This window comes from Artibeus jamaicensis, unplaced genomic scaffold (genome assembly GCF_021234435.1).
Source record: "Artibeus jamaicensis isolate MK-2021 breed Jamaican fruit bat unplaced genomic scaffold, CSHL_Jam_final contig_415, whole genome shotgun sequence".
NCBI classification, from domain to species: domain Eukaryota; kingdom Metazoa; phylum Chordata; class Mammalia; order Chiroptera; family Phyllostomidae; genus Artibeus; species Artibeus jamaicensis.
Window position 1 is genome coordinate 39,228,242 of NW_026521823.1, and position 23,849 is coordinate 39,252,090.

Below are 23,849 nucleotides of genomic sequence, written 5' to 3' on the forward strand. Positions count from 1 at the left end.
CTGATATTTCATATGTTCTTCTTGGGGCTGAAATAAGAAGAGGGGAGGAGGTTGGCTGGAGTTTCCTCATAATACTAAAGGCTCAAATAAATAAATGTCATATCTCTATCAAGACCACCTGCCTCCTTGACGCTTGCTAGGAAATGATTCTCAAATAAAGAAAGGCATTGGTTTGTTTTTTTTTGATTCTTAAAACAAACAAACAAACAAACAAAAACTAGTCTCTTTTACCACGTGGAGTATACAGTAGGAGGTAAAACATTTATTTTTAAATATAAGACGAAGTTTCTCTGTCAGAACACAAACGCTGTCTTCCCGGTGAGCCTGGAAGCAGCCCGGAACAGAATGGAGGGGGAGGCGGGACCGAAGCCGGGAGAGACCCCGCACTGGCCGGGCTGCACTGTCCTCGGCCAGGGCTCTGCGCTCACCCCATCGGTAACATGGGGACCGTGACCAATGACCTCGGAGTCTTCCAGGGACGGCTCCCAGGCCGACACGTGCAAAGCGCTGACTCGGGGGCCTGGCATACACGCCCCTCGCTGCCCCCCCAAAGGGGCACCCGCATGCAAGAGGGAGATCCGCACAGCGGGGAACCGGGAACCAAATCGTGATGGGCCGGAGCGGGTCCGTGCAAACCAGGAGGACCCAGGCTGGCGGAGGGAGACAGAGGGGTAGGACTGGCCGACACTGCACGGAGCCTGAAACCACCAGGGCAGTTCACAGCCTCCCCGGGGCCCCGGTGCGAGCACAGCGCCCAGCAGGCTGTGCGTGAACAACAGCGGACCCCTGGGAGGCTGGTTAAAGATGTCTGCCGCAGGCCCTCTGCACCACTGCCCCCCACCTATAGCCTCCTAGGGGGGATTTTCACTCCAGGAACCCAGAAGCCTGCAGGTTACAACCTAAGCTTCTCTGGCGGCAGCTCCGATGGTCTCCTGGGTCTGAGAGCCAGGGCTTTGGCTACAGCCCCTGACCGATCCCACAGCGCCGAGCTCCCCGGGCAGGAGCCTGGGCTCAGAGCTCTCAGCCCTCGCCGCCGAGGGACTGTGGGACACCACACCCGTTCCCTTGTCCTCCTGGACTCATAAGCATGGTCGAGGCTGCAGCTCCTCAGCTGCCCACCTCAAAGGGCTTCGGCGGGGACCTGGGGACTAGAGGCCGCTGTGACATCACCATCGTGGGAAACACTGAACTGGACGCGGGTGTTACACAGGTGTTCCGGATCCTCACAGTCACCATCCTTATCCTCGTGGGGGCTCTGCAAGGCCAGGATGCCAAGGGCGGCTCCCGTCTACTGCCCCCTGTGGTCACCTTGAGGCCATGTCATCACTGTGACACCATGAACATCGCCTCTTTCTAAGAGCGCGGTGACCAGCCTGGAACCGGTGGTGGACCCGCCCACACCTTGGTTTCCTCCCACAGGAGCCCCTGGGATGACGGCTGCGCTGGGCCCAGCACCGCAGGCAGCCGGGGAGGGCGGCCCTGGAGGTGGGAACTCAGCCCAGGGTTCGCTGGCCCAGCACACGCCCAGGGGCTGCATTTTTTTAGGGGTGGAACCGTTTTTCTGACTGTGCTCTGATTCTGGAGCCTGGAGAGGAAGGCTTTTTCTAAATCGAAGCGAGTCGCTGTGGGTGCTACCAGTGACCCTGCGGGGCCTCACCCTGTCCATCTGCTGAGAAAACGCCTTAGGTCCCCAGTGCAATGCCTGGCCCTCAACAGCGGCCAGCACAGGGTAGCTGTTCATGCTCCAACTGCTATCGACCTGCTCACTCAACAAGGGCACATCGCGCACCTGTGCCTCAGCGATGGTCCCAGGGCAACACGTCCCTTCCCTGTGGGAGATTGTGCCCCCAGGACATGGACATGCCGGAGGGAATCACAGTGCTTGAGTGTCGGTGCAGGAGGCCAGTCCGCAGCGATACCTGGAATGCGGTTTTCTGGATTCGGGTGACGGTGCCATGGAGGCTGCACCGGCTCCGGCAGATTTTTTGTCCGGAGGGTGGAACCAACCGCTGGTGCTCTTCCACGAAGCTGTCTCCGTGGCTGACACTTCCTGTGAGTTCAGAGCCACACATCCACAGAATGGGCTTGTCAAGTCACCACCACCGGCTCCTCCCTGTGAAACCTGTACCCACTTTCTCATGATGTGGCCTGAATCTGCGGACGAGGGATCGACTCTGCCTACTTTACTGTGTTACTATCCAGAACTATGCAAAATCCACCAAAAATTCATGCACTCGTCTTATTCGATTGCTCGGAAACCTTTTGCATTAAATAGGGAACCTAACTTTCAAACAAAGGAAAACATCTTTTTTACATTATTAAATGAGGTTATCTAACTTCCTTATTAGCAAAGGGGGATTAATCTCCGTAATGTCTGAGACCGGACCCTGGTCAGCTCTGATGTTCTTCACTGAGACCGAGGGACACAATGACAAATAAATCGTTGGCAGCTACGTGCTGGGTATCCCTGGTGACAACAGGCTTTATCACCACTTTCTCCTAATTTCCTTTTCTGAGCAGGTGGCTCTAGGTGAAGCCCACACAGGAAATAGCCTCCATGAACTTAATAGCAGCGGTTCAAAAAATAAATTATGGGTATTGCAAATAAAATTTTAATTAAGAAACAGCTTAATTAAATGCTCAAGACAAGACATGGATCTGGAAACCTAGCCCACCAACAGTGTCATTTGTTGTCATCTGCACAACTTAAAAACAAAAATCTAAATAAAGTATTTGCTTCCCTGGATGCAAAGATAATCATTATAACTCTGTAAACACTGGGGGTAGTCTTATTGCCTCGTTTCAGTAAACGCTGTCAGGATCCATAAACAACAACAATAACATAAAACAAACACACTTTCTCAGGTGACCACCATCCCCAAGAGCAAGATGTGCAGAGCGTGTGGGCTGTGGGTTAAGGGAAAGTGCCAAGGTGCCTTCCAGTCTAATACCCTGCATCTTCACACGTCTCTTGTATCTTACTTAAATGCACCCCATCACCAAAGGCAGTGAACTTGCAAATCCAGGCATGACCCCACAAGAGGCTGGGCACAGGGCCAGCTGCAGCACTTACCAGGTCCAGTGCAAAATGAAAACGGGAGCCCTCCGTGCAATAACTATTAATAATCCCACCCTGGCTGCTGTGGCTCAGTGGATTGAGCGCCAGCCTGCAAACCCAAGGGTCACCTGTTCAATTCCCAGTGTAGGGCACGTTCCTGGGTAGTGGGCCAGGTTCCCAGCAGGGAGCGAACGAGAGGCAACTACACACAGATGTTTCCCTCCCTCACTTTCTCCTTCCCCTCGCTCTAAAAATAAATAAATTAATAAAATCTTAAAAAAACAATAAAAATGCCAAGGTAGGAACCACAGAGCATCAAACCAAGTGCGGGCCCCTTTGGAGCCCTGCCTGAGCGGGGCACAGACCTGGGACTCCTAGCTTGTCCCCCTTCTTCCATCTTCGATTCTCGCAGATGTGGTTCCAACAACAGGAAGAACCAGTTACAATGTGTCGGGGCCGTAACGCCGGTGCCAGGGGTGCCGGGATGAGGCCTGCACTCCTGCCGCTCCCTGTAGGAAGGTAAACTCCACCAGAGAAGGAGTTGAGGGCCTTAGGGAATCTCGTTTCCAGCGGGTATGTGGCCTGGTTTTAGTGACTCATTGGTCTTTCAGCTAAACGGGGCCTAGAGATGATCTAGTCCGAATTCCCTCGTCTCAATGGGGCCTCCATCCACTTCCGTCGAGGCCAAGGACCTGAGAACAGATTCTGGTGACCAGAACTGGTGACCTTTCAGAAAGACAGAATGTGAGCGTGATGAGTGATTCAGGCCACAACACGGATGGGTTCACACAGATGCCGCCGACCTTGCGGATGACATGCGTAGGACCGTGTTTGATTTTTTCATCCCAGTCAGGCCAAGGGTGTGCGGCTCACATCTTCGCAGCCTGAACACGGGCTCTAGAGGGACCTCTGAGACACGGGACAAAGCAGGGGAATCCCAGTTTGAAGGGCGGTGATTTAAGGCTGGAGCTAAAAGCATCGCTTTACCAGGAAATACGCCTTTTCTGCTTCATTCTCCACTTTTTTAAAAAAAAACAAACTCTTCTCCAGTGTTTATTAGAAGCCACACACTAGGCCAACACTTTAAAAATATTAACTGACTTAATCCTCATTGCAACCCTCTAAGTCCTATGCTTACCCTTCTTTTTAGAGATGAGGGAAAAGAAACGCCGGGATGGATGCTCTCGCTCAAGGACTCACTGCCCCTCAGCGGTGGGGGCGGGATTCACACCCGGCAGCTGGGGCTGCAGCAGCTGCTCCGACCACCAGGCCGTGCGGCCCCACCCAGCACCTCCCAAGGCGCCCGGCTCCGCGACCTGGCGGTGCGGACTGAAGCTTCCACGACGTGCATTTACCGCGCTGCGCGATCTATGCTCCCTCCTGGCAGGCAGCCGCCCAGCAAATGTTTACACCGACCCTAGGACTGAGTGGGTGCTAGTTCCACAGGCGTGAATCACCAAGGCACCATGGGAATCATATACATATGACACAATCTCAGACAGCTTCCACCCCCTTTCCACCGTCAGGGTGCTACTGGACAGCTGAGGTTTCCAACCCGAGTGCCAGGGCTGACCGGTGCACTGCATAAATCTTTACAACATACTATAGCTGACCGCTCAGTCGGGGCACTGACCTCTTTTCCCTTAGACTGTGCAATAAAAAAGTGACAACTGCCAACACAACAACAGCCATCCGGTGTGGGTGAACCAAAATGATGCCTATTTTTTCTTGACAGCTGGGTAAAACATACATTTGGGGGCATGCTGCCGAATTGTAGAATTAGTTTCTGTGTGTCACCAGATGAAAAAGGCTAAAAAAAATCACTTTTTCTTTGGTTATTATTGCTTTGACTTAGATTTAAGGGCTAGAAATCAAACACTTAGCATAAGCTTTGTCTTCTCTCCAGAAAGAATAAAAGAAAGCCATCAGTGAAATATGTAAAAGCTGTGTGTGGTTCATTTTCACGATAACAGTGGCTCCTCTTCTATGTCTATTGCTTATGAAGCCTTTTGGGATGGGGGAGAGAAAATAAATACATAATGTATTTATGAGACTGGCAGTTCATGGCCAGGAAAAGTGCAGTCCATCATTGTTCTGGAAACAGTTCTGTGACAAATACAGCCCCAAGCCAGGCCAGAGAGAGGCCCACTACCCTGCCACCTCTGTGACGTCATCTGGCAGCCCCGCCTCTCCAAGAGCTGGAACAGTGGTATCACTTACACTGTTACCTTCCCCGCACATCTGGCCAAATAGTTGTACCTTTAGGATGTTCTTCTAATGGTAAATATTGAATTTCATCAGGAAGCACTCTTTATTTATTTATTAAATATATTTTATTAATTATGCCATTACAGTTGTTCTATTTCCCCCCTTCATTCCCCTCCACCCTGCACACCCCCTCCCCCACCATTCCCCCCCCTTTAGTTTATGTCCACATGTCTCAAGTTCTTTAGATTCTATATTTCCCATACTATTCTTGCCCTCCCCCTATCTATTTTCTACCTACCATCTATGCTACTTATTTTCTGTACCTTCTCCCCCCTTCTCCTTCTCCCACTCCCCTGTTGCTAATCCTCCATGTGATCTTCATTTCTATGGTTCTGCTCCTGATTTAGCTGTCTGCTTTTGTTTTAGGTGTGGTTCTTAATAACCGTGAGTTTGCTGTCCTTTCACTGTTCATCTTTTTTATCTTCTTTTTCTTATGTAAGTCCCTTTAACATTTCATATAATAAGGGCTTGGTGATGATGAACTTCTTGAATTTGATCTTATCTGAGAAGCACTTTATCTGCCCTTCCATTCTAAATGAAAGCTTTGCTGGATGGAGCAATCTTGGATGTAGGTCTTTGGATTTCATGACTTGGAATACTTCTTTCCAGCCCCTTCTTGCCTGTAAGGTCTATTTGGAGAAATCAGCTGCAGTCTGATGGGAACTCCTTTGTAGGTGACTGTCCCCTTAGCTCTTGCTGCTTCTAGGATTCTCTCCTTCATTTTAATTTTGGCTAATGTAATTATGATGTGCCTTGGTGTGTTCCTTCTTGGGTCCAACTTCTTTGGGATTCTCTGAGCTTTCTGGACTTCCTGGAAGTCTATTTCCTTTGCCAGATTGGGGAAGTTCTCCTTTATTATTTGTTCAAATAAGTTTTCCACTCGTGGCTGTTCCTCTTCCCCTTCTGGTACCTTTATAATTTGGATGTTGGAACATTTAAAGATGTCCTGGAGGTTCCTAAGCCTTTCCTCATTTTTTTGAATTCTTGTTTTTTCATCCTTTTCTATTTGGTCATTTTTTCCCTCCTTTTGGTCCACTTTTTTGATACGAGTCCCAGTTTCCTTTCCGTTACTATTGGTTTCCTGTGTATTTCCCTTCATTTCAATTAGCTTCCATATGTTCCTCTAATTTTTGACTAAAATCAACCAGTTCTGTAAGCATCCTGATCACCAGTGTTTTGAACTGTGCATCTGAAAGTTCGGCTATTTCTTCATCACTTAGATTTATCAGCTCTGGGGCTCTGAGTTGTTCTTGAGCCATGTTTTGATCTGTTCTTGCCTGTTACATACGAGGAGTGGAGCCTTAGATGTTCATTAGGGTAGGGCCACCCAGGTCAGTGTTTTGTGATGCTGTATGTGGGGGCGGGGTCAGAGAGGGACAATTGCGGTTCCCTCTGCCGCTTCCTGCCGCTGGTGCCTACACGGTCCGTCCTTCGCCGGTTTATCTGTGCGCAAACATGTGACTGCAATCAGCCCTCAGTGGATCCACCACCTTGCACCCTCAGTGGGTCTGCCCGCTTCGGTTCGGTGGATCTTTCCTGCCCGACCCCGCTCTGCTGCTGGCTCTGCCCCTCTTACCAGTTTGGCTGAAGGGTTTGTTGTTGTCAGACTTCCACGTAGTTCAATTTTCTGTGGTTTGGCTGCGCTTTTGTTAAAACTTTGTTGTTTTTAAACTTGGTTGTGTGAGAAGGTGCAGTGCTTCCACCTACGCCTCCATCTTGGCAGAAGTCTCAGGAAGCATTCTTTTTTTTTTTTAGGATTTTATTTATTTATCTTTTAGAGGGGAAGGGAAGGAGAGAGGGAGAGAAACATCAATGTATGGTTGCCTTTCATGCATCCCCTGCTGGGAACTGGCCTGCAGGGAACCGGCCTGCAACCCCAGTATGTGCCCTGACTGGGAATCGAACCGCGATTGTCTGGTTTGCAGGCCCATGCTCAATCCACTGAGCTATACCAGCCAAGGCTCAGGAAGCATTCTTAATGGTCCTTCAAGGCACCTGTAATGTTGCCACCTCGTCCAGTTGGAGAATAAGGCACACAGGGTACAATGTTCCAATTTAATGTTAGTAAGTGGGTTAGTTTTCCGGAGGTTGCAGAAGCATTATCTCTAGTTCATTTAACTTCCTATCTAGGGAGGAAAAGGAAGTATTAAATACACACAGTACCCCATCTGGTCTGTCCATCAAACACCCTCTTTTACACCAAGTAGCGGAACCAGCATTCTGAAGTGTTTTTCTGTGATAGAAACATTACTACGGCAATATTCTGTCTGAGAATTTAAGGTGGCTCAACATGGCAGATTTGCAAATGCAATATTATGTAGTCATGGCACATTGTAGAGGGTCCTTTTGCAATTTCTGGAAGCTGGCTCTGTTTCTGGTTCGAGAGACGAGTTATGCGATTTGAGCAGCATAGTAAAATGTGGGTGCCTTGCCAGGATAAAACCACAGCACTGAATTATTGTCCTGTACCACAGTCCCAACGGGGTTTGACAATGATGCTATTTCATGGCTCAATAGATACTTATGGACTAACTACAAACATGACAAAAATGTTTGTCCTTCAACTGGACTGTTTTAGAACTAAACATTCAAGGGCTCTGAAAAAAAGCCCAGGAATGTTGTAACACTTTCAAAACACTCTTGTTTTCCTTTTGCAATATCACTTGACTTGCAAAGGGGCAGAATGGAAGTACACTGTTGGATGAAGCCCCAGGTAACTCTAAGGTCTCTAAGCAAATTCTCTCTCTTAAGTTGATTTGTTCAGCATAAGATAGAAAGACACAAAAGAGGAGTCCATGTGGATTTCGCACATGTGCGCACCACGTCTAAGTGGTCAAATCGGTGACTGGCAAACATTATCTTTTCCAGGAATCCTAGTCAACTAGTGGGGCTTGAGTCTCTATCCAGGGTAACCAACCACCAGCAATAAATGAACACCAACCGTTCTTTACTGTAGTTCCAGGAGGAAATTGTGTTATTATCTAGGGATGACCGACCTACGGCTTAGGCAAAGTTTAAGCTGCCATCCTTACAAACACAAAAATTTCAGATGTTATCTATTTTTTCTCTGAGAAATTTCCCCTTCAGTCCACTTTATTATGGATAAACCATAACCGATTAACAGACACAATACTGGAAATTTCAGTATACAGAACCTTTCTTACAAGCTGGGCTTTGTTTGATTGGTCTATTCCCAGATTTAATGACCCTGGACAAGTCAACTTCCCTGCATAAAACTCTTACCCTGTTATATGTAGGGCCGACAAGTTACAGTCACCGTAGAAGTATTCCTGCTAAGGCCATTGTACTTAATTACCTACATATTAACTTTTTATAGGTGTGAGGGTGACCTTGAGAAGTCTTTTCTTCAAATGTTGTTGAAGAACTTTTACTCTGTAATATAATTTCTAAATTAAAATGACATTTTATTGGTGAGACTTTCTATTCGCCACAGTTCTAGGACCAAATAAATACTAAATCTGTCACGAAAGATTATTCGGTAGAGCACTACCATCGTTCTGCTTCCTGCTGAATTTAGAGACGGTATCGCTATTTTTCCAGTTCCCCAGAAGTTTACCGTGTACACAGTGCAGAGGGTGGGAGAAGCAGTTTACAGTTGTTTGCATGGAAGGTAACACAATAATTAATACACATTAATACAAGAATAAAGTCTGTTTCTCGGGCTCACAACTGTAAACATCCTGGAGATAAAGTTCAGTCCCACCTATTGTGCTGTAAATAAAGGGTGCCCTTGGACTTGGTCCCTGAGGCCTTCCTCTTTTCTGTAGTCTTTTCCTAAGTAACCCCATCTAGTCCGATAACCCCCAGACTTGTATCTCTGGTTTGGACTTTTCTCCCAAACTTACACAAGGAAAAATACAACTCTTCAACTTTCAGATTTAGATGTCTAAAAGGCACCTGTGCCATAAATTTGGCCAAAGGAGAACACCTCACTCCTTAGCTGTCATATGCAAAAACCCAAACAAACGAAGTTTCATTTACAGTTGCAACATGCACACCTGCCAGTGTCTCCATCTCAGCCGCAGTGCTGCAGACCAGGGGCCCCTGACACCCCTCCCCCATGCCCAGCAACCAGTCTGTCAGCCTCCACATCCAAGACAAGTGACCAATCTGCCCCTTCCTCCCCGTCCCATCACCACCACCCAAGTCCAGGCCACCGTTTCTCCCTCCCCTGGACCACTCTACTAGCAATCTCCTCAGGTCTCGCCACCCCTCTACTTCAAATCCCCTGCTTCTTTACCAGGAGAACCAAATCCGAACTTGCTGCCCCGGCAAGAGGCTGACCCGATCTTACAACTGGGCCAAGGGTATACTCCTCATGTCTCCCACCACCTGCTCATACCACCTTTGCCCGTTATTCTCCAATAACGCACTGGCCTTTGTTCCTGCAAAATGACTAGTGCATTCCAACCTCACTTAAGCAAAAACTTTTTGCAGGGACGTCGACTGTGACCTTGTACTCGACACAGACCTCAGCGCAGCGCATTATCATATGGTAGCGACCGTGAGTCAGTGGCTCCCCACGAGCACTTCCCATTGAAACACCTCCAGGACTTCAAAAAAGGGCTGAACCTCAGGCCCCTTCCAAACTGAATCAGAGCCCCTGGGACGCAGCCAGGACCTCCGCACAGGGCCCGGATGAGCCCGTGGGCAGCTACAGCTGAGGGCTCTGCGTGGTGTGCCCCCTTCTCCGACTTTGGCTGCCTGTGTACTTCACTTGCGTTTTTTGTTCTTGCTCACATAAATCACACCTAAATGGACTCCCTCTCAAGAAATGTTAAGGGGAGAACAACCCCGACAGAGTGGGCTGGCTGTTCTGTAAAGTGACCGCGAAGCAGGAGGGCGGTGCTGGGACGACATGGAAAGGATCAGCCAGCGTCACCCTGGACTTTTGAAATCAGGGGACACACTCGGATTTCAAGAAGACGGTGTGTGTGCCCTTGTTCCACTCTGGATGCTGCTCTGCATCCAGGTCCCAGTCTCTTGTCCGCATCGCCTCAGGGATGCACGCCACTGAGACCCTCAGAGTGAGCGAGCCTGTCTGAACCCGAGAAGAACCCACTGGCATTGGGTGGAATTAGCGTTTCTAACAGAACTCAGACTTTTCAGTGTTTTAAGTTAGTTCAGTGATTTTCAACCCTTATGCCAAAATAATTTTTTACAACATGCAATGCCTGGCTGTTTCATCAGAGGCATGGACCCCTTTTCCTTTAGATTGCCAAATAAAAAAATGACAACAGTGAACACAACAATAGCTATCCAGTGTAAATGAATCTAAATTATACCTATTTTTTTGGTCAGATTGGCAAAAAACTATAATATTTTTGGTGCACCTCAGAACTTTAGTAATTAGTGTATGTGTGCCACAATAAGGGAAAAAAAGGTTGAAAAATCACTGCATTAGTTTATTCTTGGCAGCAATATAACTTCCGGTGTCTCAGAGAAATTATTTAGAATGTGACTATAAAAGAGATCAAAAGACTTGGACATCAATTAGTCTATAAGCTACCTAAACATTGTTATACGAGTATAAAGGAATCAATCATGTGGATTATCTTTTCATTAAAACAGAGCAGGATTTTAAAAGAAAGGAGCAGAAAGCTTTAGAAAACTCACTCGGATTTTCTCAGACTTTAACATTTGAAAAATAGTTGTGACTGCTAATGAACACTGGAGTTTGTAAAGGGCGTGTTTCTGCCTAGAATTTAATGACGCCATAAAGCTGAGACTGGCCCCCAGTGGTGGCCGATTATGGACCCAGGGAAGCCAGAGGAACCTGTCACTTGCCGTCCTGGAATATGACAGCATCTCGCTCTTGCAGCCCTGGGCTCCTGGTGTCGATGGCCACAGGCAGGGTCTGCCACACAGGGGCCCCGACAAGCTAGAGGTAGGTCTGTCTGACTGACCCAAACCTCTGCAAGCCCACACACTATCCAGCCCAAAGGATGGCGAGGGGACAAGCTGCTTTAGGTGCCGGGGTTAGCTCTGTCACTCCAGGAGAAAAGAAAGGGCGGTGAACGCAGTTAGCTTGTTCTGCAGTTTTAAAGTAACGCAGGGGGCAGAGAGCCCCAGAGAAAGGATTTGAGGTCCTGGGGTGGGACAGGAAAGGAGTCCAGATGGCCTTTGACCTCTGACAACTTCAATTAGTCTCTTGCTCTGAACACTCACTAACTTTGTCACCTCGGGGACACACACCCATTGCCACCATTATCACAACCATCAGTACTGAGAGGACAGGTGAGAAAAACTCTCGCAGACCCTTAGGAGGGCAGAGTCTTGGGAAATGAAGAAGTGTGCATGGGCAAAAAGGCCGCAGTCCAGTGAAAATCCAGCAGCCACTGCAGAACTGGAGAGCACAAGAGCTCCCAGTGTTCATCTTTTTTACCCAATCACTCCCTTTTATGATTTTGTGATGAAATGAACACATTCGAGCCTCATGCAGAGCTTATCTTTCCTTTGGTTTTGGTATTTGTGTCGTTGTGATACGTGTTAAGAAATGCTTTTTCCTGATTGTGTATAATCTCCCCCTTTTTAAGTAGGGTTTCGAAACACACAAATCCTCAGGTGACAATACGTTTAAACAGTTCTCATCTCCCTGTGTCTCTGACAAGCTGGCCTTTCATGAAGAGAAGGGAGAGTGAGTCAGAATAAGGATTTCCCTCCGTGGGGTGGGAGGAAGCAAAAGGGAGAAGCAAATGCCTTCAGAAAACAAGCACAAGTTTGCTATGAATCGCTTTGGACACTGTCCTATTGACGAAGTAAGGATAATAAGAAGACACTTTTAGGGAAATTAAAAAGTCCCAGCACAAGACTTTGACCTGAGAGAAGAAGTAAAAACAACAACAACAAAAAGGCAATAGCCCCCTTGTACCTCTTTGCGGGGCAGAGCTCTCTGGGGTCCGTTCACACAGTCGGTCATTCTGATAGTGTGAAGTGAACCATATAAAGAACACTTTTACAAATGAAGAATACTTTCCCCTCGAATGGATGCCAACATTAATAACTTAAGTATTTCAATGTCCCGTGGCCAAAGTTCCATATTTCAGCTACCTTAGCAAGAAAATCCATTTGCATCTAAAAAGCCCCTTCATGGAGCTGGCTGGGTTGTGTGGCAAGTGTCCCAGCTTGCTGCGGGCCACAGAGCAGAGAGTGGCTTGGTCCCAGCTGAGCGACCTGCTGGCACCTGCTGTTAGCGGAGTGGTGAGCAGATATTACTATTCTGATTAAACATCTCAAAACCTCCTACTGCCATTGCAAAACACAACCGCACTACTCTGGGAGAACTCTTACCCTTACCATTCTGAAGCCACTTCTAACCTCGATTTCCATATATTCAAGATCTTAACATCTCTACCTATAGTTTATTTCCAGAATCAAAGCTGTTTCCCTCCACCACCCTAACAAAACTGCGGTGTCCACAACTCGTGTGGATAAGTGGCTTTCCTGGGGAATCTTCGTGGTGGTGGTTAAGTCTTCATGCCACACCCTCTTCCTTCCTAAGTCTCCTCTGGATAAAGACGGGGCTGCCGCCGTCTTTGACCTTGGCTTCTGTAACAGCCGAGCACAGCCTAGGCAGCCTTCCTGGGAAGATGCACCGATGGAGCAAACCTGACAAACTTAGAGAACAGAAGCGAGGAAGGAGACTTTTGCAGCAAGATTTCTGGAGGTATGATGAGACCGAAGTTTCCCAGACCACAAAGGTTTCTCTCACGCCACCCCTCGTGCAGACGCTGCCGTCCAGCACGCTGACAGGAACGTTGCTGCATGCCACTCACTGGGGGACTGGGGACTGCGACGCACCTCCAGGTCTTCCAGAATCGACAGTCGAAACTCCCTGGTCACCGCAACTTATGTCTGGGCCCAGATCCAAAATCTGTTTGTTTCTTGGGTGCTCACTGAATGGGGCCGCTGCGTTGGAGGGAAAGCATGGAACAAACTTCTCACACTGGCTGCATCGAGGGTTGGAACAGTCTGAAGTCCCTATTTCTAATTTAACCAGTGAGGTGGGTAAGGACCCAGCGCCCAAAGAGGTAGGTGCAGGTTCCAGGCCTCTCCTGCCAGGTTCTGCTGTGCTGATGGGGAGGCGGGGCTGCTGGGTGTGAGGGTGCAGCACCCAGCCAACCGCCCCTGCAGTTCTGCAGTGGGGGGGGGGGAGCCCAGGCCCGGCAGCAGGTCCCTTCGCACCCCTGGCACCTCTTCCCTCTGCCCGCGGTTCACACCTTCTTCTCTAGAACTCTCTCCTGCCCCTGTGGTCGCTGACCAGCTCTGTGGGAGAGACTGCACACCGGTCGGCCCAGGCCCCTTCCGATCACATTCAGGAGCCCAGTTCCTGAAACATCTTTGCCCCATTCAGCACTGGGGTTGGGGCCCTAAGCCCCACGCTGCCCCAGGCCCTCTCCCCGCTGCGAGGTGGGCCCACTTTCCTCAGTGGGCTGTGGCCACTAACCAGCCCTCAAGCTCCCAGCTCCTGTGTAACCAGGAGACTCAGACCACTCACCGCCGCTGTGGCCCTACAAGGAGATGACTGTTCCACAGCGTGGGACAAGAGCTGAGGCCACCAAGCCCAGGCTGGAGGGCTCGCCAGGGCCAGGCTGGCCGCCGGACCTAAGAGAATTTTCAAGGGCCCCTTGGCTCCCAACAATCGCTTTTTGTCTTCCTCTGATTCCTGGGCAAGGATTCCCAAAGGGAGGCCCTCTTTTGTAACCTCCGAGCCAGTACCGCGAGCCTGATCCACAGCAGGACAGCGGTTGTGGGCAGCTGCTGGCAGCGACAGCGTCCACCTGTCTTCCCCCAAATCCTGCCCCCAAATGCTGATCTCCCTGCGCCGGGGTTGTGCCGCCAGCCCCCTCCCTCCCACACACGCGGCGGGCGTGTTCCATGTGGAAGAGGCCAAGTCGGGTGGGGGGCGGCCCTCTGGGAGACCGCTGAGTCTGGGTACCGGGTGCTCTTTCCTTCAATGGGCTGAGGCTGCGGGCGGCTGGGCCGCAGACCGGTCTGCGCACCTCCGCCCCGGCTGCCAGTCCCCGAGCCGCGCTGGCCGGGCTGTCAGTTCGCGCGCCAGGCGGAGCTCCCCCGCCTCCCGGGGCGCACGGGGCGCTCGGCCAGACCCCTGCCTCTGAACCCCGTGCGGGAGCCCGAAGTGGAGGGCTGGGGGGCCGGCTCCCCGACGGGCGCTGAGCCTCCTCCCGGACCACCCCCGCGCCCGCCCGGCCCCCGGATTCTCGCGACACCGACCTGCCAGCTGTCCCTCTCGCACGTTTCTCCACAGGAGATCCCAGGCTCTGGCCGTGGAGTCCCGCAGCTGCTCGCTGATGGACCTCCGGAGCTGCGTGGGGAGAGGTTTCCCTTTGCTGGTCATTTTAGATCCGTCTTCATAACTACCCGCGGGCCGCTCCCGCGTGGCCCGCGGTTCAGGCTCCCCGAGACTCCGGTCGCGGGACGCAGAACTCCGGCTGGAGGCGCGGGACCCGCCGCCCGCGCGACATGGGGGCGCTGTCGGCGACCAGCCGAGGCGCACCGCCACCCTGTGCCCGCGGCCACGCTCTGCGCTCCGTCCACTCCTGCGCGCCTGTCCCAGCGCCCCTGCCCCCGCGGCGCGCTCCGCTCCGTCCCTTCCCTGCCTGGCTCTCTGGGGAGGTCTCGCCCCCGGTCCTGCCCCGCGCTCCGTCTGTCTCCGTCTGTCTGTCCCTCCCTCCCGCCCCCGCCTAAACTTGACAGCCTGGTCGGACGCCCGCCCCACTCGGGGAGTTTCCACCCCCTTTCCGATTTCATTCAGAGACCAAGGGCTGCACCGTTCTCCTCTAGTTTCTATCTTTCAGTCTTGGAAACCTCTGCCCTCACAAACGCACAAAAATGTTAGAGCACGTCCCTGATAACACGTTGTGTTCCTCCTAAAGTCAAGTCACTTGGAATCAGCTACCCAGTTTGGAGGGGGGTTTTCTTTCTTTCTTTTCTTTTCTTTTTCTTTCTTTTTTTGCTTTTACTTTTGGAGTTTAGTACTGGTGCTCCTGTGTTGTCAGTTAATTTTTCCTGGTTTCGTCAATTAAACACTTGTCTGGCTGCAACCTACAATCAAATCTAGACAGTTTAGCCACTCGAACTCTAACTGCTGTGTGGTCATTCTGTAGAAAGAAATATTAAGGTCAAACCATGGGCAACCCACAGAAAGTAAATTTACATAGTCTGGTAAAGCATTCACCCCCCCACCCCCCAGGATGAAAAGTTGGTATTATAAGAAAGTCAAATATAATAAAAGAATTTTAAAATCTTTTAGCCAATACCAGGAAGCAGTCTTATCATTTGAAATTAACTGATTCTTGCTGGGAAGAGGGAGGAAAGGTACTGGCCCTTTAAGAAGTCACAGAGGAGTGCCGTTCCTTTCCTGGGCACCAAAGCCTGGGAGGGACCTGGGCGCAGCCAGCACCAGCTTGGACCACGAGGTGCCCTGCTGTGCTCCACATTTCCCTTGGAAAGTGCTTGAAGACCCTTAGACAAAATGATGATGACATTTGATGTGATTAATTTACATCTTAAGTGTGGTGCCAGGATATGATATATTTCAAGGGAATTTCTGAATTATTTAAACAGCACATTTGCTTAAATCGTATTACTTCTTAACTGTCTTTGAACCAGGCTTCCAAGTTAGAACCAAAATTAAGTTAGCTGTTTTCTCATTTTTGCACGTGGTTTGTTTGTTGGCTTTTTAAATTCCAGGGGCTCCATGTGAACTTTGAAAGTTCAAGGAAATTATCCAATCCTTCCTCTATTATATGAATTACTGACTTCTATACTATATATATATATTATATATTATACATTACTGACTTAAGTCTATTATATACCATTGACTTAAGGAGAAAAAACTAACAGCTAGCTACCTGAAGTTTTCCCTCTTCAGTTACATTTTCATTTTACTTTGTCATTTTTAATTTGTTCTTTTAAATATTACAGAACGTTCACCAGGGAAACACATTTCAGAGTGAGCTAGAGAGAAATAAGGGAGCCTTTTGGTGGCCCCCTGGTAAACCTTTGACATCGTCAGTTATGGAGCAACGAGTCAAGGATCGTAAACGGACTGGAAACGGCGGCAGCCGGTTATAAAGTAACCCGCCTGCTTCCTGGACCCGCGCCAGGCACCCTTCCTGGTGACATCCCTGCGCTGTGCGTGTGCAGGGGAGACAGGCCCCTCTGTGAGGAGCACGATCTGTCATCCTGAAGCAACTCCCGTGCAGTCCAGCAACAAAAGGCGTCACAACCGCACTCCCAGGGAAGCCCAACAGCAACGAAGATCTCTATCGGCACCAAACAGAGGCGACTGTTGTAACGTCATGTACACAGCGCCGCAACAGCGTGGGAACACTCCAGCTCTTCCCCGTCGGTGAGCTCTAAGGACCCTGGACCCTAACTGCTTTCTATTTTAATACATATTTTATACGCAGGTGTCGCAGGTCAGGGGTTTGCCGTGAATGAAGGGAATCTGAAGATGACTTAGAACTCTGGCCTTGCCAGCTGGCTTCGTCCTGGCGGTGGGGCAGTGCGTGCCTTCGGGCCTGAGGGAAGGCAGATGCGAGCCTGCAGGGATCTGCTGGGGACAGGTGCCGCCTGAGCAGCTCGTGCCCCATCTGGCTGCGGGCCCTGCCGGAGAGGACCTCGCAGCTGTGCGCAGGCAGCGCCACAGGTGTGAGCTGCCACTCAGGGCAACCAGGGGTGGGGCGGGGGGAGGCTACTGGGAGTCTTCAGGCAGCATCCACTCCCGTTTGCCACAAGCCCCATGTCAAAGCCAGAAGTTACACAGGGCCCCTCCGGGAGCCCCCTCCCTGTGGCAGTCTTTCCCTGGGGCCCTGAGGACACTGCTGACTTGGGAGGAAGGAAATTGGGACTCCTGACTCCTGGCGCCTTCTTCCCTTCCCTCCAGTGGCGATCAAGGTGGAGGAGGTGCCTCTCTGCTCACCCAGGAGCCAATCCTTGGCCAAGGCCAGCTCACCGGTCCTCACCGGTCCTTCTCACGCCCACCAGGACTTTGCTACATCAGTCACTTCCGCTCTCTGCTGCAGCCTCAGCCCCGCCCTCTGGTGGGCTCGACCCTGCAGTCTCCCCCTTCTTCACAAGGAGCCGAAACCCCGAAACCGAGGCAGAGACACCCAGAGCAAACGTGCCGCCTCCACCGCATCCCCATCAACAGTGCACGCCCGGCTCCCCCGCCCCAGCTCGGAAATGCCCCCTGCCAAGACGCCCCCCCATAACTGTCCAATTGCTAAATCTGATGGGCGTCCCAGCTGTTTTCATTTCTGGGGCGTGTGGGTGACGAGATGCGGCCGACTGCCCCACCCTCCTGACCCTGCCTGGCCTCCCGCCCTCCCCTCTCCTCCCCGGGTCTCAGTGTTTGCCTTCCGAGGTCCTGACCCCTCCTCGCATGGTGGCATTCATTCCCGGGGTTCATGTCTCAGTTCTGCACCCAGCCCCCCAACTTTTTCCTCCTGCTTCAGCAGTTCTGGGTGATAACACTGCTTCCCCATGAGCTCAGCCCTCACCACTCAAGGCCCAGCTTGGCACAGATGCGCTTGTGCTCTTGGTAAGAGCGTGGCCCAGACAGAGTCCAGCTCCACGGGCCACGCCTCTGCCCCTCAGCACCACCTACTCACAGGGCTGGACTGTGGGCTCAGCGAAACAAGCCACTTGGCACAAAGAAAGGGTTCAGTTGGTGCTTCCGTCAATGACATTACCCTCACGTTACTGTCCGGCCCGAACCTTCCTGGAGCCCCTCCAAGGGGCCTTTTCTAACCCCTAGGAGAGCCCATGGTGCCACCTCATAGAATCCAGCTTATGTTTTTAAAATCATTTTTCATTTTCCATTACAGTTGGCACACAGTATTATATTAGCTTCAGGTGCACACCCCAGTGATCAGACATTATTAACTTACTAAGTGATCATCACCCTGAGCAATCTGGTACCCGACTGACACCGCACATAGTCATCACAACCTGACTCTATTCCCTACGCAGTACCTTGATTTACATCCCCGTGACTATTCTGTAACGATCAGTTTGCACTGGCTCGGTAAAAACTTGTGGAACAAACGAACGACTGTGTGGCAAACCCATCTGTCATTTACCTTCCTAATGATAGCAGAGGCTCCTAGAATTTTCTCTCTCAGCCTGCTCTTCCTTTTCCATTCCTATGCTAGGCCAAGGAGGCTGCCACCCATGTAGTGCCGAGAGAGAAATCCGGAAGACATTCTCAACTCCGGGATTCTCCCTGTGGCTTCAATCTTTCCCTGTGTCTCCATCCCCGTAAGAACTGCTTTCACGCGGGTTTTCTTTCCTCCCTCGATTTCGGCATCATGAGATTCACACAAAAAGCTACTGCTCCCACTCGCCTCCGTGTCCTTATTCATTCCCTCTGCCTGAACGTCTGCCTTTTTTCCTTCACTCAGCCTTTAAGATTCAAGTCAGACGTCACTTCCTCTTGAAAGCCTCACCCGAATCACAGTGGCCCAGCAGCTGATGGTTTGGCCTGGGCCGTGTCTCTGAGCGGTGTGGGGCGGTCTCTGCGGGAGCGCTCGCCACAGAGCCGGGGGGGCGGGGGGGCGCCTGCCTGTCCCCCGCAGCCTCTGCGCCAGCCCCAGCTGGGCTGGCACTTTGATTTCTGAACCCCCCAACGCCCCTCCGGTGCCTTTCTCAGTAACGGAGCATAAAGGACAATTTACTGACTAGGCGAAAATCCCACTACAGGTCTGGGAAGCTGGTTACTCCCCGAGTCTGTTCCTACGTATGCGTGTCAATTCTAATTATGCTGTGGTGTCTCTGTTGCTCTTTCTTCTCATATGGGCTTTAACTATAGAAGCATCACATATATGAATTGATTATAGTTTTTAAACACATACCATTATAAATAGAAATATTGCAACCACCTGCAATATTACCAGGAAGGAGCTGAGAACATCTGAACATTTTCCTCTTCATTTTTTTCTTTGCATAGTTATAAAAATTGGAATACATGATAGACCAAATTTTGAATTTTTTTCCACTGAGAATTCGATTGTGAGCATTTCCCCAATTTGTTAAGTTATCTTTTTTCCTGGCTGGGTAGCCCAGTTGCTTAGGGTATTGTCCTGCTACTCAAGGTTGCCAGTTCAATCCCCTGTCAGGGCACCTGCAAGAAGCAACCACTGAATGCGTAAATAAGTGAAAAAACAAATCGGTCTCTCTCTCTCTCAAATCAATAAATAAGTTAGTTTTTAACAAATATATAAAATTCTGTTGGATAGACATACCATAAGTTACTTTGAAACTTGCATCCTTTTGGACACTTCATTTCAAATTTCTGAAATTACAAATAACACTGTGATGAACCTTTGGTAAGTAGGAAGAAAAGAATGTTTCTTTCTCCTTCTCTTACTGCTTCCGACCTAAGACCCGTCACCGTCACAGCAAGCAGTGAGTAGAACTGCCCACCCGCCCACCTCCCCCTACGAACGCTACAGACTCTGCAGTTCTGCTAACGCTGTGTGCTTTCTGCTCACCCTCTGCACCGAGAACAGAGAGGTGCTATCTCTGGTGCACTTACCGAGCCTTCTGTTTTCTCTGCTTAAGCAAAGAATCCGGTTCTCGACTGTGCGGGACCCAGGCCTGGCCAGAAGCCTCTGGTTAACTAGCCCGTGCTGCTTTCGGCTTTGCTGTAGGGGCCGCCTTGCCTGTCGTGACCCATCTCCTTGTGCTGCATGGCAGGGGGAAGAGTTCACTGGGACGTGCCACCTCTCGGGGTCACAGAAGTGACCGGGCAGCCACTCCCCCGGGCTCCCTCAGGAGGCTGCATGTCCGGTGTTGCCGGTCCAGAGGCCGTGAACCGACGTCTCATATTATTGACTTCTGCACGAAAACTGCCGCAAGCGTTCTGGAGAACCCGACTCTTCCTGCTGGGCCCTTGGGTCACGGTCACCAGCCTGTGCCTGTCACGGCAGGTGTGTCTGAGTGTCCATCGGGCCTGCTCTGAATCTGCCAACCCTCTGTGGCTTAACAGTTGGGATGGCTTTTTTGGCTCGGCACCGTTAATGAAAATATTTTTGAGCTCCACACCTGTTGGGCTGCGATGAGTATTTTCCTGACGTGGTCTGGGAAATGCCCGTACATAGCGTCTGACTGAGTTTACAAATACTGTCACTCTTTTTTCTATTTTTCGTGCATGCTTTGAGACCTTCATTTCCGCATAGGAGCCTCTGGGTCTGTGTGCCACGAATCTCGTCACACTCACAGTGTGACGTGAGTGTACTGGACTGAGGTACTGGACTGAGCAGGTGACTAGCGATTGGAACGGTCTTCACACCCCCTTGCACACACCGCGTGGCCCCCTCAGCCTGTCTGCTCTGGAAAGGCTGAGCCAATTGAACTCGCGGGTCTGCCTTGTGTTGCTGCGTGGGTACCTGCAGACTGACTGGTGAAGACGGACCCATCCTGCTATGACCGCCCGTATGGAGAGAGTAGTTCAAGCCTCGGTACATTCTGGGGACAGTCAGACGGGCACTGGGAAGCACCTCCGGGGCAGTGGCTGAGCACGTGGAGGCCCACAGCCACCTCCTCTGTGGGGCAGGTGTGTGCCCGCTTCGCCTGCCCCACCGGCGAACCTCAGTGTCACTTTCATGGGGTGAGTAGGACGCACGTGCTTTCCTGCTCTCGATAAGGAAGCCGGTGTTCGGGAAGTGCAGCGGCTGCTCCTCCCGCTGCTGCTCGGCGTCCCGGCCGAGACCTGGCCTCGGTGCTTGTTCCCACCACACGCGGTTTCTCCCAGGCTTCAGTGCCTCCTGCAGACCTGAGGGCGCTGCTCGCCGATGGGAGCGGTACAAAAGTAGGCGACTTTTGTCCAAGTTTTAAGTGTTCCCCTGTTTGTGCTTTAGGATAATACAAACAGTCTCACTGTGTACACGAGTTTCTGGTGCCATGGAAACCACTTTTCTCATTCGAGAGGCGTTGTCCTCTGTCTCCTCACCTCGGGTGAGCTTGTCTTCCTCCCACGTGAGAGGATGGTGTGCTGTCTCTACTCACCTGTGCCCCGTGGGCCCTTACTAATAATATACTTTGGGTATAATTTATATTTTAATGAAGTATTTTGCAGGTGTCACTTAAAATAAACCCCCCTGATATTAAGTTTAAAAAACAGCACATCCAAATCTATCTTTGGAGTCCTGGAAGATCACTTTAGATTTAGCTAATTTTATTGAAGTCTTTGTTCTAACTGTGCGACTGAGGCCTGTGTTTTATCCGTGTGTACATTCCTGTGCCCGGAACTATATTTAGCACATGGTGGTCCCAAAAAAGGGGGGGCGTTACATTTGCTTTTCTTACCTTCTCAGTCTCAGCCTGCTTCTGACTCCGCCAGCCTCTCCTCCCTCCCCTCCGTTCCGTTTTCAAGCCTCAGGGAGTCTGTCCGGAACACGTGCCCCTCCCTGGGAGGTGTGGTGTTTGCTTATTTTTATTTGCTGCCCTGTGGGCCCTTCTCTGGATTGTAAATGCCAGGAGTACGGGCAGGTGCGTTAGGGGTGGATGGTTCTCCGCAGCCCCAACTCTCGGGGAGCGCACCTGATGCACGAATAAGCCGCATGTCCGTGTGAAGGAAGCTCACATGTGCCTCCCCGCAGGCACTAAACTCTGCAGGATGCTGCCGGCCCTGCAGAGCGCGAAGCCTTCAGCTCACAGCTGCAAGGCATGTGCATCCGCTTCCCGTGGGCAGACCCCGGGCTAAGCCACCACCCACACAGCTGTGCTTCCCAAAACGTTGTCCGAACAGTGACCTTGTGGCCTTGGCCTGTCTCTCCAGCTTTACTTCTGCTTCTCCTCGACTTCATCAGGCCCTGTCCTCAGCCTCACACCCTTCCAGGCCTCGGGCTGAGCCCATCAGCCAGCCTCCAACCCCTTTCTCAGGACGTGCACACAGGTATCTCAGTCCCGAGTTATTCTGTGCTTGTCCTGCAAAACCCCCGCTCTGCTACCACCCCAGGCCATCACGTGCGCCAGGGAAACCCAGAACTTCACAGAGCAGCGACGCTGCTGGGGGTGCTGCCAGCCAGAGTCCTCCCACGTCTGAAGCCGGTGCCTGCTCTCCACAGTGGCTGTCTCCCAGCTCTGCCCCTCTCCTAAAGGCCCATGCACACTCAGAACAATTTTCTGTGGTAAAATACACATAATATAATATTTGTCATTTGAACTATTCTTAAGTATTCAACTCATTGGCACTGAGCACATTCACAGTGTCATATGAGCATCCTGACCACATCTAACACTTCTTCATCCCCCCAAAACACTGTGGACATGAACAGCAACCCCCCTTCCTCCTGCTCCTGGCCCCTGGTTACTTCCGTTGGACTGGCCGCCCCTCTGAGCTCGCCCGATTCCTAGGCACGTCCCGGAAACCACGCACACTTTTCCCTCTCCCCCTCACGCGAATGCCCGCCTGCTGCTCCGCATGGAAGGTAGACCCCGCAGCTCCACGCACTCCCTGCCCCAGAGCCTTGCTCCCCTGGCCTGGGACACGCAGCTCAGCTCGGCCTCCGGGACCCCCTCAAAGGGAGGCAGTGTGTTCTCAATGTCTGTGTCCCCAGAGTGGAGCACAGCCCCCAGGACCCGGGAAGGGCTCCATTGTACTTCCTGAATGAATAAGAATCGAAAATCGGGGCTGTGCCCTGGGCCAGAGAAGCGGGCATGCTGTGGGTTATGACTCAAGTGCTGGAAGATTTGGTGCTACTCCACTGACGAGGCAGAGACTGGGGAGTGTGCAGGCAGACAGACACACAGACACTGAGTCACAGGGACAGAACAGGTGAGAATAACAGGAGATGATATAAGAACAAGTTATGGGTGAGCGATAGTAACTGCTTTAGGACATTAAAAACACTACTTAGTTTCTTCCCCCCCCCCAAATCTACATTTTGCCCTTGAGAAAACTGATCTAGTCATAAATTAACTTCCTCTCTCCACCCAAACCAGGCCTGAAGCCTAAAAGCTTTCCTATTAAAATATGAAAGCAGAGTCACTGGCATCTTAAATATACGACAGAAATAAATGAGGTTAACTTCAATAGGTAAGCATGTGCTGTGAATTTAACATGCAAGCTAAACCCATGGTTTTCCGAATAGCAATACAATGCTAAAGCAAACACCCACAAGGTACCATCTCAGGGGAAATACACCTTTCTTGTGGGCAAAGTGTGTGTATGGTTTGAACGCAGAATAGAGCAAAGGTTAAGAGAAAGAAGAGGAGAAGAACTGCAGGGTGCGGAGAGGAGCAGGAGGGTAGAAGTTGCAAGAAACTAGAGGGAACCGAGAGGACTTCCACACCATACGCCAGAGTCGTGGGACAGGTGCAGAACCTACTAGAACTTACTCTGGAGAGAGGCACCTGCCAGTGGTCAAAGCTCTCGAGTAAGAAACAGTGGGTCACCTGCCTCGTAGTGTGAAGTGATCCCGGAATGAGTGGCCTGAGGCTCACTGAACCTCCAGCAGGACGGCCCCCA

The 23,849-nt window shown here is 51.0% G+C and overlaps 1 protein-coding gene across 2 annotated transcripts in view; it reads right to left on the minus strand.

Moving 5' to 3' along the window:
* STARD13 (StAR related lipid transfer domain containing 13) overlaps positions 1-23,849 on the minus strand; it is a 347,642-nt gene that overhangs the window by 163,601 nt on the left and 160,192 nt on the right. The window contains exon 1 of one of the 2 annotated variants that reach the window (XM_037129335.2): positions 14,582-15,011. The exons of the other annotated variant lie outside the window; for it this stretch is intronic. Coding sequence (XP_036985230.2) covers positions 14,582-14,705 — 124 coding nt within the window. The 5' untranslated portion in view covers positions 14,706-15,011. Of the gene's footprint in view, positions 1-14,581; positions 15,012-23,849 lie in introns of those variants that run through there. 2 annotated transcript variants of the gene reach the window in all.